This window comes from Nansenia antarctica (genome assembly GCF_963989245.1).
Source record: "Nansenia antarctica genome assembly, chromosome: 8".
NCBI lineage: Eukaryota > Metazoa > Chordata > Actinopteri > Argentiniformes > Microstomatidae > Nansenia > Nansenia antarctica.
The window spans coordinates 7,092,029-7,104,179 of NC_137678.1; the positions used below are offsets into that span (position 1 = coordinate 7,092,029).

Sequence of the window (12,151 nt, forward strand, 5' to 3'; positions counted from 1 at the left end):
TTCAAACTTTTCATACTTTTCACAGGCAGGTAATGGCCAGGTAATGGATTGGAACAATATCTCGTTAACTCCGACCACTCCCCCAGATTTGTTTGTTTAAAGAATAAATATGGGAGTTTAATATTACATTTGTATGGTGCCACTCTGTTGTGTTGTGATTGGTAGCACTGGGACTTTTAAACAGGGATTGTAATGTTAGTAGCCTAATTAAAGTATACAATGGGTAGTGGAGACAGAAATTGTAATAAAAAGCACAAAATGGTGCATACAAATTGACCAGAATGCAGGGAATTAAGTGTTAAATTCTCAAAATTGTGCCACCCATGCATAACTAGGTGCCACCACTGGGCCACCCCAGTGAAAAAGGTCTGGACACGCCACTGCTCAAGAGGCACCTGCACACTCACATAGGGAAGGGCGTGTGATCACAGGTTGTGTTTTTGAAAATTGTATCGTCATATTTATGTATATATTAATTTATTTTCCACCCGATAATGTCAGTGAGTGGACACCTTTACTGATGATATATTTGTTAAGCACGAATGTCTGATTGACAGCATGCATCTGTTGAAATAAACCACATGCCTTTCATTCACATTCAACACTTTAATTTCGTCAGTTGTGGAATTGTTTTACACACTTTCTTGGGTTATGGATATTATTATTGTTATTATCTTATTAGCCTATATAATCTCTGATTTAGCCAGACATGGAGCTCTGCCAAATGCCACCCAGTAGACTGAATGTCCCCTGATGAGGATAATACATAACAATAATAATAATAAAATAAAATAAAGATTTCTTGATATAAATAAACGGATATTTGGCAAGAAAGTAGGCCTTCTCGTGTATTTTATATGGAAACGTCCTTACAAGTATGTTTATAGTTCATTATAAACTTGAAATGATTCATCACATAGGCCTACATTTATTTAGAATTAGTGACATTTATTTAGAATTAGTGACTGTGCGAAGCCGTTACATTACACCTGACATTTGAAGGTAACAACATATAGCCTGATGGCCTAACTGCAAAGTTATTGTTAGTTGTTGAAGAGTTCTCAGAGTTATCAGCGTGTCTATCTGACATCAGCGAGGCTTCACATTAGAACTTGCATTATCATCAACTTTGCAACACGAGTGACATTGAAGATGTTTTGATACAGATAAGATCCATTATTACAATCTGACGTAGCAGTCTTCGATGTTCCAAAACGTCGTTTGAATATAAACATGAATGACAGTTGACCATTTCAAATCAAACAATATCAAATCAAATTCAATGCTCAGGCTCAGGCTCAAGGCAACTTAAAAAGTGCTTATCACAAGACCTGTTTTGATGACAACATGGATCTTGACAGAGTAACGGAGAAGGTAAGCCTCCTAGTTGACATTTCGCTTAACAGTTTGGAGAGTAAACAGGTTGGCAGTCTGCAGCTAGCTGACTGTCTCTGTAGCTAATCTAGAGATGTGCTTAGTTATAACTTCACCACTGCCACCCCTCATCTGTCACACGCAATTGCATTTTGTTCACATTGCCGTGTAGCTAATGAATGAGCCTGGCCTTGTTGACAAACGTAGGTTATGCGTTTTTGTGTATTGAAATCATAAAACAACAATTTTTTTGTGGGCTCAACTAGGCCTATTGTTGACGTTTATGATGGCAGCTTCCACTACGTTGCATTCGGGGAGAATCAATGTTGGAGGAGACGATGAACTGTTTTGCACTCGGGCATGGTTTTATTTTTCTCTTCAGCACAAACTGGATACAACTCTTTCGCTCAGCCGAGCTAACTTAGAATGATAGACAAACAACTAGGACAAGTGCATCAACACATCAACATACAAGCCTGCAGTCTTATGCAGCGCCCTCCAGTGGTATAACGACAGTACTGCAGAATGAACACAATCCATATTCAACTGAGGACATAATACATGTTACTCAACAGTAGGTTATGCGTTTTTGTGTATTGAAATCATAAAAGAGGGGGAGTTTGAGGAGGAGGAGGAGGAGGAGGAAGCGGAGGGCTGAGAGGAGGAGGAGGAGGAGGTGGAGGGCTGAGAGGAGGAGGGGGAGGAAGCGGAGGGCTGAGAGGAGGAGGGGGAGGTGGAGGGCTGAGAGGAGGAGGGGGAGGTGGAGGGCTGAGAGGAGGGGGAGTTTGAGGAGGAGGAGGAAGCGGAGGGCTGAGAGGAGGAGGGGGAGGTGGAGGGCTGAGAGGAGGAGGGGGAGGTGGAGGGCTGAGAGGAGGAGGGGGAGGTGGAGGGCTGAGAGGAGGGGGAGGTTGAGGAGGAGGGGTAGGTGGAGGGCTGAGAGGAGGGGGAGGTTGAGGAGGAGGGGGAGGTGGAGGGCTGAGAGGAGGAGGGGGAGGTGGAGGGCTGAGAGGAGGGGGAGGTTGAGGAGGAGGAGGAAGCGGAGGGCTGAGAGGAGGAGGGGGAGGTGGAGGGCTGAGAGGAGGAGGGGGAGGTGGAGGGCTGAGAGGAGGTGGGGGAGGTGGAGGGCTGAGAGGAGGAGGGGGAGGTGGAGGGCTGAGAGGAGGAGGGGGAGGTGGAGGGCTGAGAGGAGGGGGAGGTTGAGGAGGAGGGGGAGGTGGAGGGTTGAGAACATCCTGACGCCACCGTTTCCTGTCCTGTCCTGTGTTCTGTTCTGTTCTCTTATTCACTCTGTTCATCCTGTTTTAAGTCCCTGTAACTTTTATGTGAAGTAACAATAAAATAGTTTTGTGTCATTTTTAAATGACACATTAATTCTTTGAATAATCACACTGATGTTTATTGATAACAATTTGTTTAGATGAATGCAGTGGTTATGAAAGGAGAGATGAGCCTTTATGATGACTCAGCTCTGACTACATGTGATGAAGTCTACTCCATGTTTGTCTTTAAATAAATCCCAATTTATATTGTAGATGTATTTATTTATTGACTTTATGTACTTATTTACAGTAAGTAGTGAACTCAGTGTCAATCTAACTGTTCTTTTCCTATGATTATTTTCCTCTGGTGGAGGCGGTACTTAATGTACCATTACATTATCAAGAAGGTTAATCTTCTCATTCTAATCCACAGCTTTCAACAAACGAAAAAACACTCACAGTGACATTTTAAATATCCTTATATGCTTTGATGTCTCAACCGTTACACACCCTTTTAAACCGGTGTAGGTACGGGAAAGTGGGAAGATTTGGTAGGGTGGGAAAATCCGGTACCTACACCGGTTCCATGTGACGTCACTGGTTGTGTAAGGAGGGACTTTTATTGTGAAGTGCATGCTGGGACTGCGGAAGTTGGTCACATACGCAGTTTGACAGTTCGCAAGCTGGAACGCCTGTGTCAGTCAGAAACTCTACATACTTTGCCGAGGTCATTTTCACACCTTCAGGGACCTTAAAAGGGCCTACCAGCTCTCTCCCCATGATTCCGGCCCAAAACATGACTCCGCCACCTCCTTGCTGACGTCGCAGCCTTGTTGGGACATGGTGGCCATCCACCAACCATCCACTACTCCATCCATCTGTGTTACATAAATAAAGGCTATGTACACTATCCACTATACTGTACTGTACAGATAAAACACTGTGCTGTACTCTATGCTATGCTATACCTATTCTAACATTTCCTATTTCTCTGCAACCTTATGTACCCTAGGGTTGTCATATTGCACATAGTGTTATTGCACATTCATTTAAAGTGTCGCAGTTTGCAGGCTTGAAATGTACACATTTGTGCCTCAGCGCTACACCTGATTTTTCAATCCAGCAGCTGCCATCAATCCGTCCATCCGTTTCCCAGTAAGTCAAATGATTGAGCCGGTATTTGAATAAGATAAACAGCTATGTAGACAACATTGTATCCAGCATTACAATTCATAGCTTTCATGTGACGTCACAGCATAGTGGAAACGCCCACCTGACGGGCAAAAGGCACTTTTTGCGGGCAAAACCCACGGGCAAAACCCACTTTTTGCGGGTTAATAACTTTGATTTCCCGTGGGTTAGGAAAATAATTCCAACGTGTCCGGAAAGAGGAGGAGCCAGGGAATCCAAAAGTTTTTGAATGGAGTCGATCCTCCACTCCTATCACAGTGGACACAGCAAGGAGCGAATTAGCGGTAGAACTCCCGAACGCCCGGTTGATCGAGTTTCGTATTAAAAGTATATGTTCTCGGGGTGTCAGCGCGGTGTGTAAGGGCTCAAAATGACCGTATACTGATGGTGAATTTAGAGAAATTAAAACTGTGTTTGTAGCACCTCCATAGCCGGTGTTATTCACGGTCAAAGCCGGTCAAGGAGGCACCCTTTGCGGCTTAATAACTTTGATTCTCCGGGGGTTACGGTAAAAATTCCAACGTGTTCGGAAAGAGGAGAAACCAGGGAATCGAAAAGTTTTTGAATGGAGTCGATCCTCCACTCCTATCACCGTGGACACAGCAATGAGCGAATTCCCGGGTAGAAATATCCCCTCGACCCGCTGTCAGCGGGAGTTCCGTCCAGCAGCGGTAGAACTCCCGAACGCCCGGTTGATCGAGTTTCGTATTAAACGTATATGTATACAACAACCTGTAGCGAATACCCTGGCAATCTAACAATTATATTAGAGTGTATAATGCATAAACTGGGCATAGTCATGGTCTTTGCTTGGCTGGCTGGTTGGCTGCATTAACCTGTTGTTGTTACTTGTATGTTCATTACGTTACTTCAAATGAATGCCCCCTAAGTCAAATCCATCAACTGAAGATAACTCGTGAGTTTAGAATGAGAAGGTTCTATCTCCGTTTAGAATGATAAGGTTCTATCTCCGTTTAGAATGATAAGGTTCTATCTCTGTTTAGAATTATAAGGTTCTATCTCCGTTTAGAATGAGAAGGTTCTATCTCCGTTTAGAATGATAAGGTTCTATCTCCGTTTAGAATGATAAGGTTCTAACTCCGTTTAGGGTAGTTCAGAGATATTGAGCGTCAAAGTTTTGACATTCCATTATGTTTTGTGAGATGGAACCTTTGTATTTTATTAACCGTTTGCGTCCACTCGCCATGTTGCTATGATACTTTTTGCCCGTCAGGTTGGTGGTTGCTAGGGAAGAAACCACGTGACTGAAAGCTATGAATTGGCATGCCCTTCATGGGACATCAGCACATTAGCTGTGTTGGTCCTAAATACCTTCTTTTTTTTTTAAACTTGATTTCATCAAGGTAAATTAAATGGTTTCCTAACACTAAGCCAAAAAAACACTACATGTATGAGAAAGGACTTCATCAAATTATCATGTAATTCATAATCATGCACACCCCAGTTAAGTGTTGGATAAAAATGACAAATGCAGTACATGGTTTTGAACAGGAACATGCTGATCAGAAGGATGCCCTTATCCTTCCACTGTGGGTTCCAGGCCACTTTGTCCTGTGTGTAAGTGTACTATACCCATATATACAGCCCGTTCCAAATTATTATGCAAATGATATTTTTCTCAGATTTTCCTAAATAGTCGATGCAAATGACAATCAGTATAATTTTCAAGTCATCAACCGTTAGAGTATAATTCACATTTTATTGAACAAACCTCCCAATGATAACAGTATTTTTTTTAAAAATAAAAAACTCAAAATCCACTGTTCCAAATTATTATGCACAACAGAGTTTCAAAACATTTTATAGGTTGTAAAGAACTACAAATGGTAATTTGATGAATTTAGGGTTAGGAGGTCATATTAGGAGGTCATATTTACTGAAATCAAAAGCTATTTCAAACAAAAACATCTTAACAGGTCAAGTTACATGTTAACATAGGACCCCTTCTTTGATATCACCTTCACAATTCTTGCATCCATTGAACTTGTGAGTTTTTGGACAGTTTCTGCTTGCATTTCTTTGCAGGATGCCAGAATAGCCTCCCAGAGCTGCTGTTTTGATGTGAACTGCCTCCCACCCTCATATATATTTTGCTTGAGGATGCTCCAAAGGTTCTCAATAGGGTTGAGGTCAGGGGAAGATGGGGGCCACACCATGAGTTTCTCTCCTTTTATGCCTATAGCAGCCAATGACACAGAGGTATTCTTTGCAGCATGACATCCTGCATTGTCATGCATGAAGATGATTTTGCTACGGAAGGCACGGTTCTACTTTTTGTACCACGGAAGAAAGTGGTCAGTCAGAAACTCTACATACTTTGCCGAGGTCATTTTCACACCTTCAGGGACCTTAAAAGGGCCTACCAGCTCTCTCCCCATGATTCCGGCCCAAAACATGACTCCGCCACCTCCTTGCTGACGTCGCAGCCTTGTTGGGACATGGTGGCCATCCACCAACCATCCACTACTCCATCCATCTGTGTTACATAAATAAAGGCTATGTACACTATCCACTATACTGTACTGTACAGATAAAACACTGTGCTGTACTCTATGCTATGCTATACCTATTCTAACATTTCCTATTTCTCTGCAACCTTATGTACCCTAGGGTTGTCATATTGCACATAGTGTTATTGCACATTCATTTAAAGTGTCGCAGTTTGCAGGCTTGAAATGTACACATTTGTGCCTCAGCGCTACACCTGATTTTTCAATCCAGCAGCTGCCATCAATCCGTCCATCCGTTTCCCAGTAAGTCAAATGATTGAGCCGGTATTTGAATAAGATAAACAGCTATGTAGACAACATTGTATCCAGCATTACAATTGGCATGCCCTTCATGGGACATCAGCACATTAGCTGTGTTGGTCCTAAATACCTTCTTTTTTTTTTAAACTTGATTTCATCAAGGTAAATTAAATGGTTTCCTAACACTAAGCCAAAAAAACACTACATGTATGAGAAAGGACTTCATCAAATTATCATGTAATTCATAATCATGCACACCCCAGTTAAGTGTTGGATAAAAATGACAAATGCAGTACATGGTTTTGAACAGGAACATGCTGATCAGAAGGATGCCCTTATCCTTCCACTGTGGGTTCCAGGCCACTTTGTCCTGTGTGTAAGTGTACTATACCCATATATACAGCCCGTTCCAAATTATTATGCAAATGATATTTTTCTCAGATTTTCCTAAATAGTCGATGCAAATGACAATCAGTATAATTTTCAAGTCATCAACCGTTAGAGTATAATTCACATTTTATTGAACAAACCTCCCAATGATAACAGTATTTTTTAAAAAAATAAAAAACTCAAAATCCACTGTTCCAAATTATTATGCACAACAGAGTTTCAAAACATTTTATAGGTTGTAAAGAACTACAAATGGTAATTTGATGAATTTAGGGTTAGGAGGTCATATTAGGAGGTCATATTTACTGAAATCAAAAGCTATTTCAAACAAAAACATCTTAACAGGTCAAGTTACATGTTAACATAGGACCCCTTCTTTGATATCACCTTCACAATTCTTGCATCCATTGAACTTGTGAGTTTTTGGACAGTTTCTGCTTGCATTTCTTTGCAGGATGCCAGAATAGCCTCCCAGAGCTGCTGTTTTGATGTGAACTGCCTCCCACCCTCATATATATTTTGCTTGAGGATGCTCCAAAGGTTCTCAATAGGGTTGAGGTCAGGGGAAGATGGGGGCCACACCATGAGTTTCTCTCCTTTTATGCCTATAGCAGCCAATGACACAGAGGTATTCTTTGCAGCATGACATCCTGCATTGTCATGCATGAAGATGATTTTGCTACGGAAGGCACGGTTCTACTTTTTGTACCACGGAAGAAAGTGGTCAGTCAGAAACTCTACATACTTTGCCGAGGTCATTTTCACACCTTCAGGGACCTTAAAAGGGCCTACCAGCTCTCTCCCCATGATTCCGGCCCAAAACATGACTCCGCCACCTCCTTGCTGACGTCGCAGCCTTGTTGGGACATGGTGGCCATCCACCAACCATCCACTACTCCATCCATCTGTGTTACATAAATAAAGGCTATGTACACTATCCACTATACTATACTGTACAGATAAAACACTGTGCTGTACTCTATGCTATGCTATACCTATTCTAACATTTCCTATTTCTCTGCAACCTTATGTACCCTAGGGTTGTCATATTGCACATAGTGTTATTGCACATTCATTTAAAGTGTCGCAGTTTGCAGGCTTGAAATGTACACATTTGTGCCTCAGCACTACACCTGATTTTTCAATCCAGCAGCTGCCATCAATCCGTCCATCCGTTTCCCAGTAAGTCAAATGATTGAGCCGGTATTTGAATAAGATAAACAGCTATGTAGACAACATTGTATCCAGCATTACAATTGGCATGCCCTTCATGGGACATCAGCACATTAGCTGTGTTGGTCCTAAATACCTTCTTTTTTTTAAACTTGATTTCATCAAGGTAAATTAAATGGTTTCCTAACACTAAGCCAAAAAAACACTACATGTATGAGAAAGGACTTCATCAAATTATCATGTAATTCATAATCATGCACACCCCAGTTAAGTGTTGGATAAAAATGATAAATGCAGTACATGGTTTTGAACAGGAACATGCTGATCAGAAGGATGCCCTTATCCTTCCACTGTGGGTTCCAGGCCACTTTGTCCTGTGTGTAAGTGTACTATACCCATATATACAGCCCGTTCCAAATTATTATGCAAATGATATTTTTCTCAGATTTTCCTAAATAGTCGATGCAAATGACAATCAGTATAATTTTCAAGTCATCAACCGTTAGAGTATAATTCAAATTTTATTGAACAAACCTCCCAATGATAACAGTATTTATTTTTTAAATAAAAAACTCAAAATCCACTGTTCCAAATTATTATGCACAACAGAGTTTCAAAACATTTTATAGGTTGTAAAGAACTACAAATGGTAATTTGATGAATTTAGGGTTAGGAGGTCATATTAGGAGGTCATATTTACTGATATCAAAAGCTATTTCAAACAAAAACATCTTAACAGGTCAAGTTACATGTTAACATAGTACCCCTTCTTTGATATCACCTTCACAATTCTTGCATCCATTGAACTTGTGAGTTTTTGGACAGTTTCTGCTTGAATTTCTTTGCAGGATGCCAGAATAGCCTCCCAGAGCTGCTGTTTTGATGTGAACTGCCTCCCACCCTCATATATATTTTGCTTGAGGATGCTCCAAAGGTTCTCAATAGGGTTGAGGTCAGGGGAAGATGGGGGCCACACCATGAGTTTCTCTCCTTTTATGCCTATAGCAGCCAATGACACAGAGGTATTCTTTGCAGCATGACATCCTGCATTGTCATGCATGAAGATGATTTTGCTACGGAAGGCACGGTTCTACTTTTTGTACCACGGAAGAAAGTGGTCAGTCAGAAACTCTACATACTTTGCCGAGGTCATTTTCACACCTTCAGGGACCTTAAAAGGGCCTACCAGCTCTCTCCCCATGATTCCGGCCCAAAACATGACTCCGCCACCTCCTTGCTGACGTCGCAGCCTTGTTGGGACATGGTGGCCATCCACCAACCATCCACTACTCCATCCATCTGTGTTACATAAATAAAGGCTATGTACACTATCCACTATACTATACTGTACAGATAAAACACTGTGCTGTACTCTATGCTATGCTATACCTATTCTAACATTTCCTATTTCTCTGCAACCTTATGTACCCTAGGGTTGTCATATTGCACATAGTGTTATTGCACATTCATTTAAAGTGTCGCAGTTTGCAGGCTTGAAATGTACACATTTGTGCCTCAGCACTACACCTGATTTTTCAATCCAGCAGCTGCCATCAATCCGTCCATCCGTTTCCCAGTAAGTCAAATGATTGAGCCGGTATTTGAATAAGATAAACAGCTATGTAGACAACATTGTATCCAGCATTACAATTGGCATGCCCTTCATGGGACATCAGCACATTAGCTGTGTTGGTCCTAAATACCTTCTTTTTTTTTTTTACTTGATTTCATCAAGGTAAATTAAATGGTTTCCTAACACTAAGCCAAAAAAACACTACATGTATGAGAAAGGACTTCATCAAATTATCATGTAATTCATAATCATGCACACCCCAGTTAAGTGTTGGATAAAAATGATAAATGCAGTACATGGTTTTGAACAGGAACATGCTGATCAGAAGGATGCCCTTATCCTTCCACTGTGGGTTCCAGGCCACTTTGTCCTGTGTGTAAGTGTACTATACCCATATATACAGCCCGTTCCAAATTATTATGCAAATGATATTTTTCTCAGATTTTCCTAAATAGTCGATGCAAATGACAATCAGTATAATTTTCAAGTCATCAACCGTTAGAGTATAATTCAAATTTTATTGAACAAACCTCCCAATGATAACAGTATTTTTTTTTTAAATAAAAAACTCAAAATCCACTGTTCCAAATTATTATGCACAACAGAGTTTCAAAACATTTTATAGGTTGTAAAGAACTACAAATGGTAATTTGATGAATTTAGGGTTAGGAGGTCATATTAGGAGGTCATATTTACTGAAATCAAAAGCTATTTCAAACAAAAACATCTTAACAGGTCAAGTTACATGTTAACATAGTACCCCTTCTTTGATATCACCTTCACAATTCTTGCATCCATTGAACTTGTGAGTTTTTGGACAGTTTCTGCTTGAATTTCTTTGCAGGATGCCAGAATAGCCTCCCAGAGCTGCTGTTTTGATGTGAACTGCCTCCCACCCTCATATATATTTTGCTTGAGGATGCTCCAAAGGTTCTCAATAGGGTTGAGGTCAGGGGAAGATGGGGGCCACACCATGAGTTTCTCTCCTTTTATGCCTATAGCAGCCAATGACACAGAGGTATTCTTTGCAGCATGACATCCTGCATTGTCATGCATGAAGATGATTTTGCTACGGAAGGCACGGTTCTACTTTTTGTACCACGGAAGAAAGTGGTCAGTCAGAAACTCTACATACTTTGCCGAGGTCATTTTCACACCTTCAGGGACCTTAAAAGGGCCTACCAGCTCTCTCCCCATGATTCCGGCCCAAAACATGACTCCGCCACCTCCTTGCTGACGTCGCAGCCTTGTTGGGACATGGTGGCCATCCACCAACCATCCACTACTCCATCCATCTGTGTTACATAAATAAAGGCTATGTACACTATCCACTATACTATACTGTACAGATAAAACACTGTGCTGTACTCTATGCTATGCTATACCTATTCTAACATTTCCTATTTCTCTGCAACCTTATGTACCCTAGGGTTGTCATATTGCACATAGTGTTATTGCACATTCATTTAAAGTGTCGCAGTTTGCAGGCTTGAAATGTACACATTTGTGCCTCAGCACTACACCTGATTTTTCAATCCAGCAGCTGCCATCAATCCGTCCATCCGTTTCCCAGTAAGTCAAATGATTGAGCCGGTATTTGAATAAGATAAACAGCTATGTAGACAACATTGTATCCAGCATTACAATTGGCATGCCCTTCATGGGACATCAGCACATTAGCTGTGTTGGTCCTAAATACCTTCTTTTTTTTTTAAACTTGATTTCATCAAGGTAAATTAAATGGTTTCCTAACACTAAGCCAAAAAAACACTACATGTATGAGAAAGGACTTCATCAAATTATCATGTAATTCATAATCATGCACACCCCATTTAAGTGTTGGATAAAAATGATAAATGCAGTACATGGTTTTGAACAGGAACATGCTGATCAGAAGGATGCCCTTATCCTTCCACTGTGGGTTCCAGGCCACTTTGTCCTGTGTGTAAGTGTACTATACCCATATATACAGCCCGTTCCAAATTATTATGCAAATGATATTTTTCTCAGATTTTCCTAAATAGTCGATGCAAATGACAATCAGTATAATTTTCAAGTCATCAACCGTTAGAGTATAATTCAAATTTTATTGAACAAACCTCCCAATGATAACAGTATTTTTTTTTAAAATAAAAAACTCAAAATCCACTGTTCCAAATTATTATGCACAACAGAGTTTCAAAACATTTTATAGGTTGTAAAGAACTACAAATGGTAATTTGATGAATTTAGGGTTAGGAGGTCATATTAGGAGGTCATATTTACTGAAATCAAAAGCTATTTCAAACAAAAACATCTTCACAGGTCAAGTTACATGTTAACATAGGACCCCTTCTTTGATATCACCTTCACAATTCTTGCATCCATTGAACTTGTGAGTTTTTGGACAGTTTCTGCTTGAATTTCTTTGCAGGATGCCA

At 40.7% G+C, this 12,151-nt stretch overlaps 1 protein-coding gene across 1 annotated transcript in view; it reads right to left on the reverse strand.

Annotated features, from left to right (window-relative positions):
* Positions 1–331: 331 nt before the first annotated feature.
* Positions 332–12,151, reverse strand: part of LOC308163786 (tudor domain-containing protein 5-like) — a gene marked incomplete at both ends in the record, with an annotated part of 36,924 nt that continues 25,104 nt past the window's right edge. The window contains one exon of the mRNA XM_080537974.1: positions 332–395. Within this exon, the coding sequence (XP_080394100.1) occupies positions 332–395 (64 nt within the window). The remainder of the gene's footprint in view (positions 396–12,151) is intronic.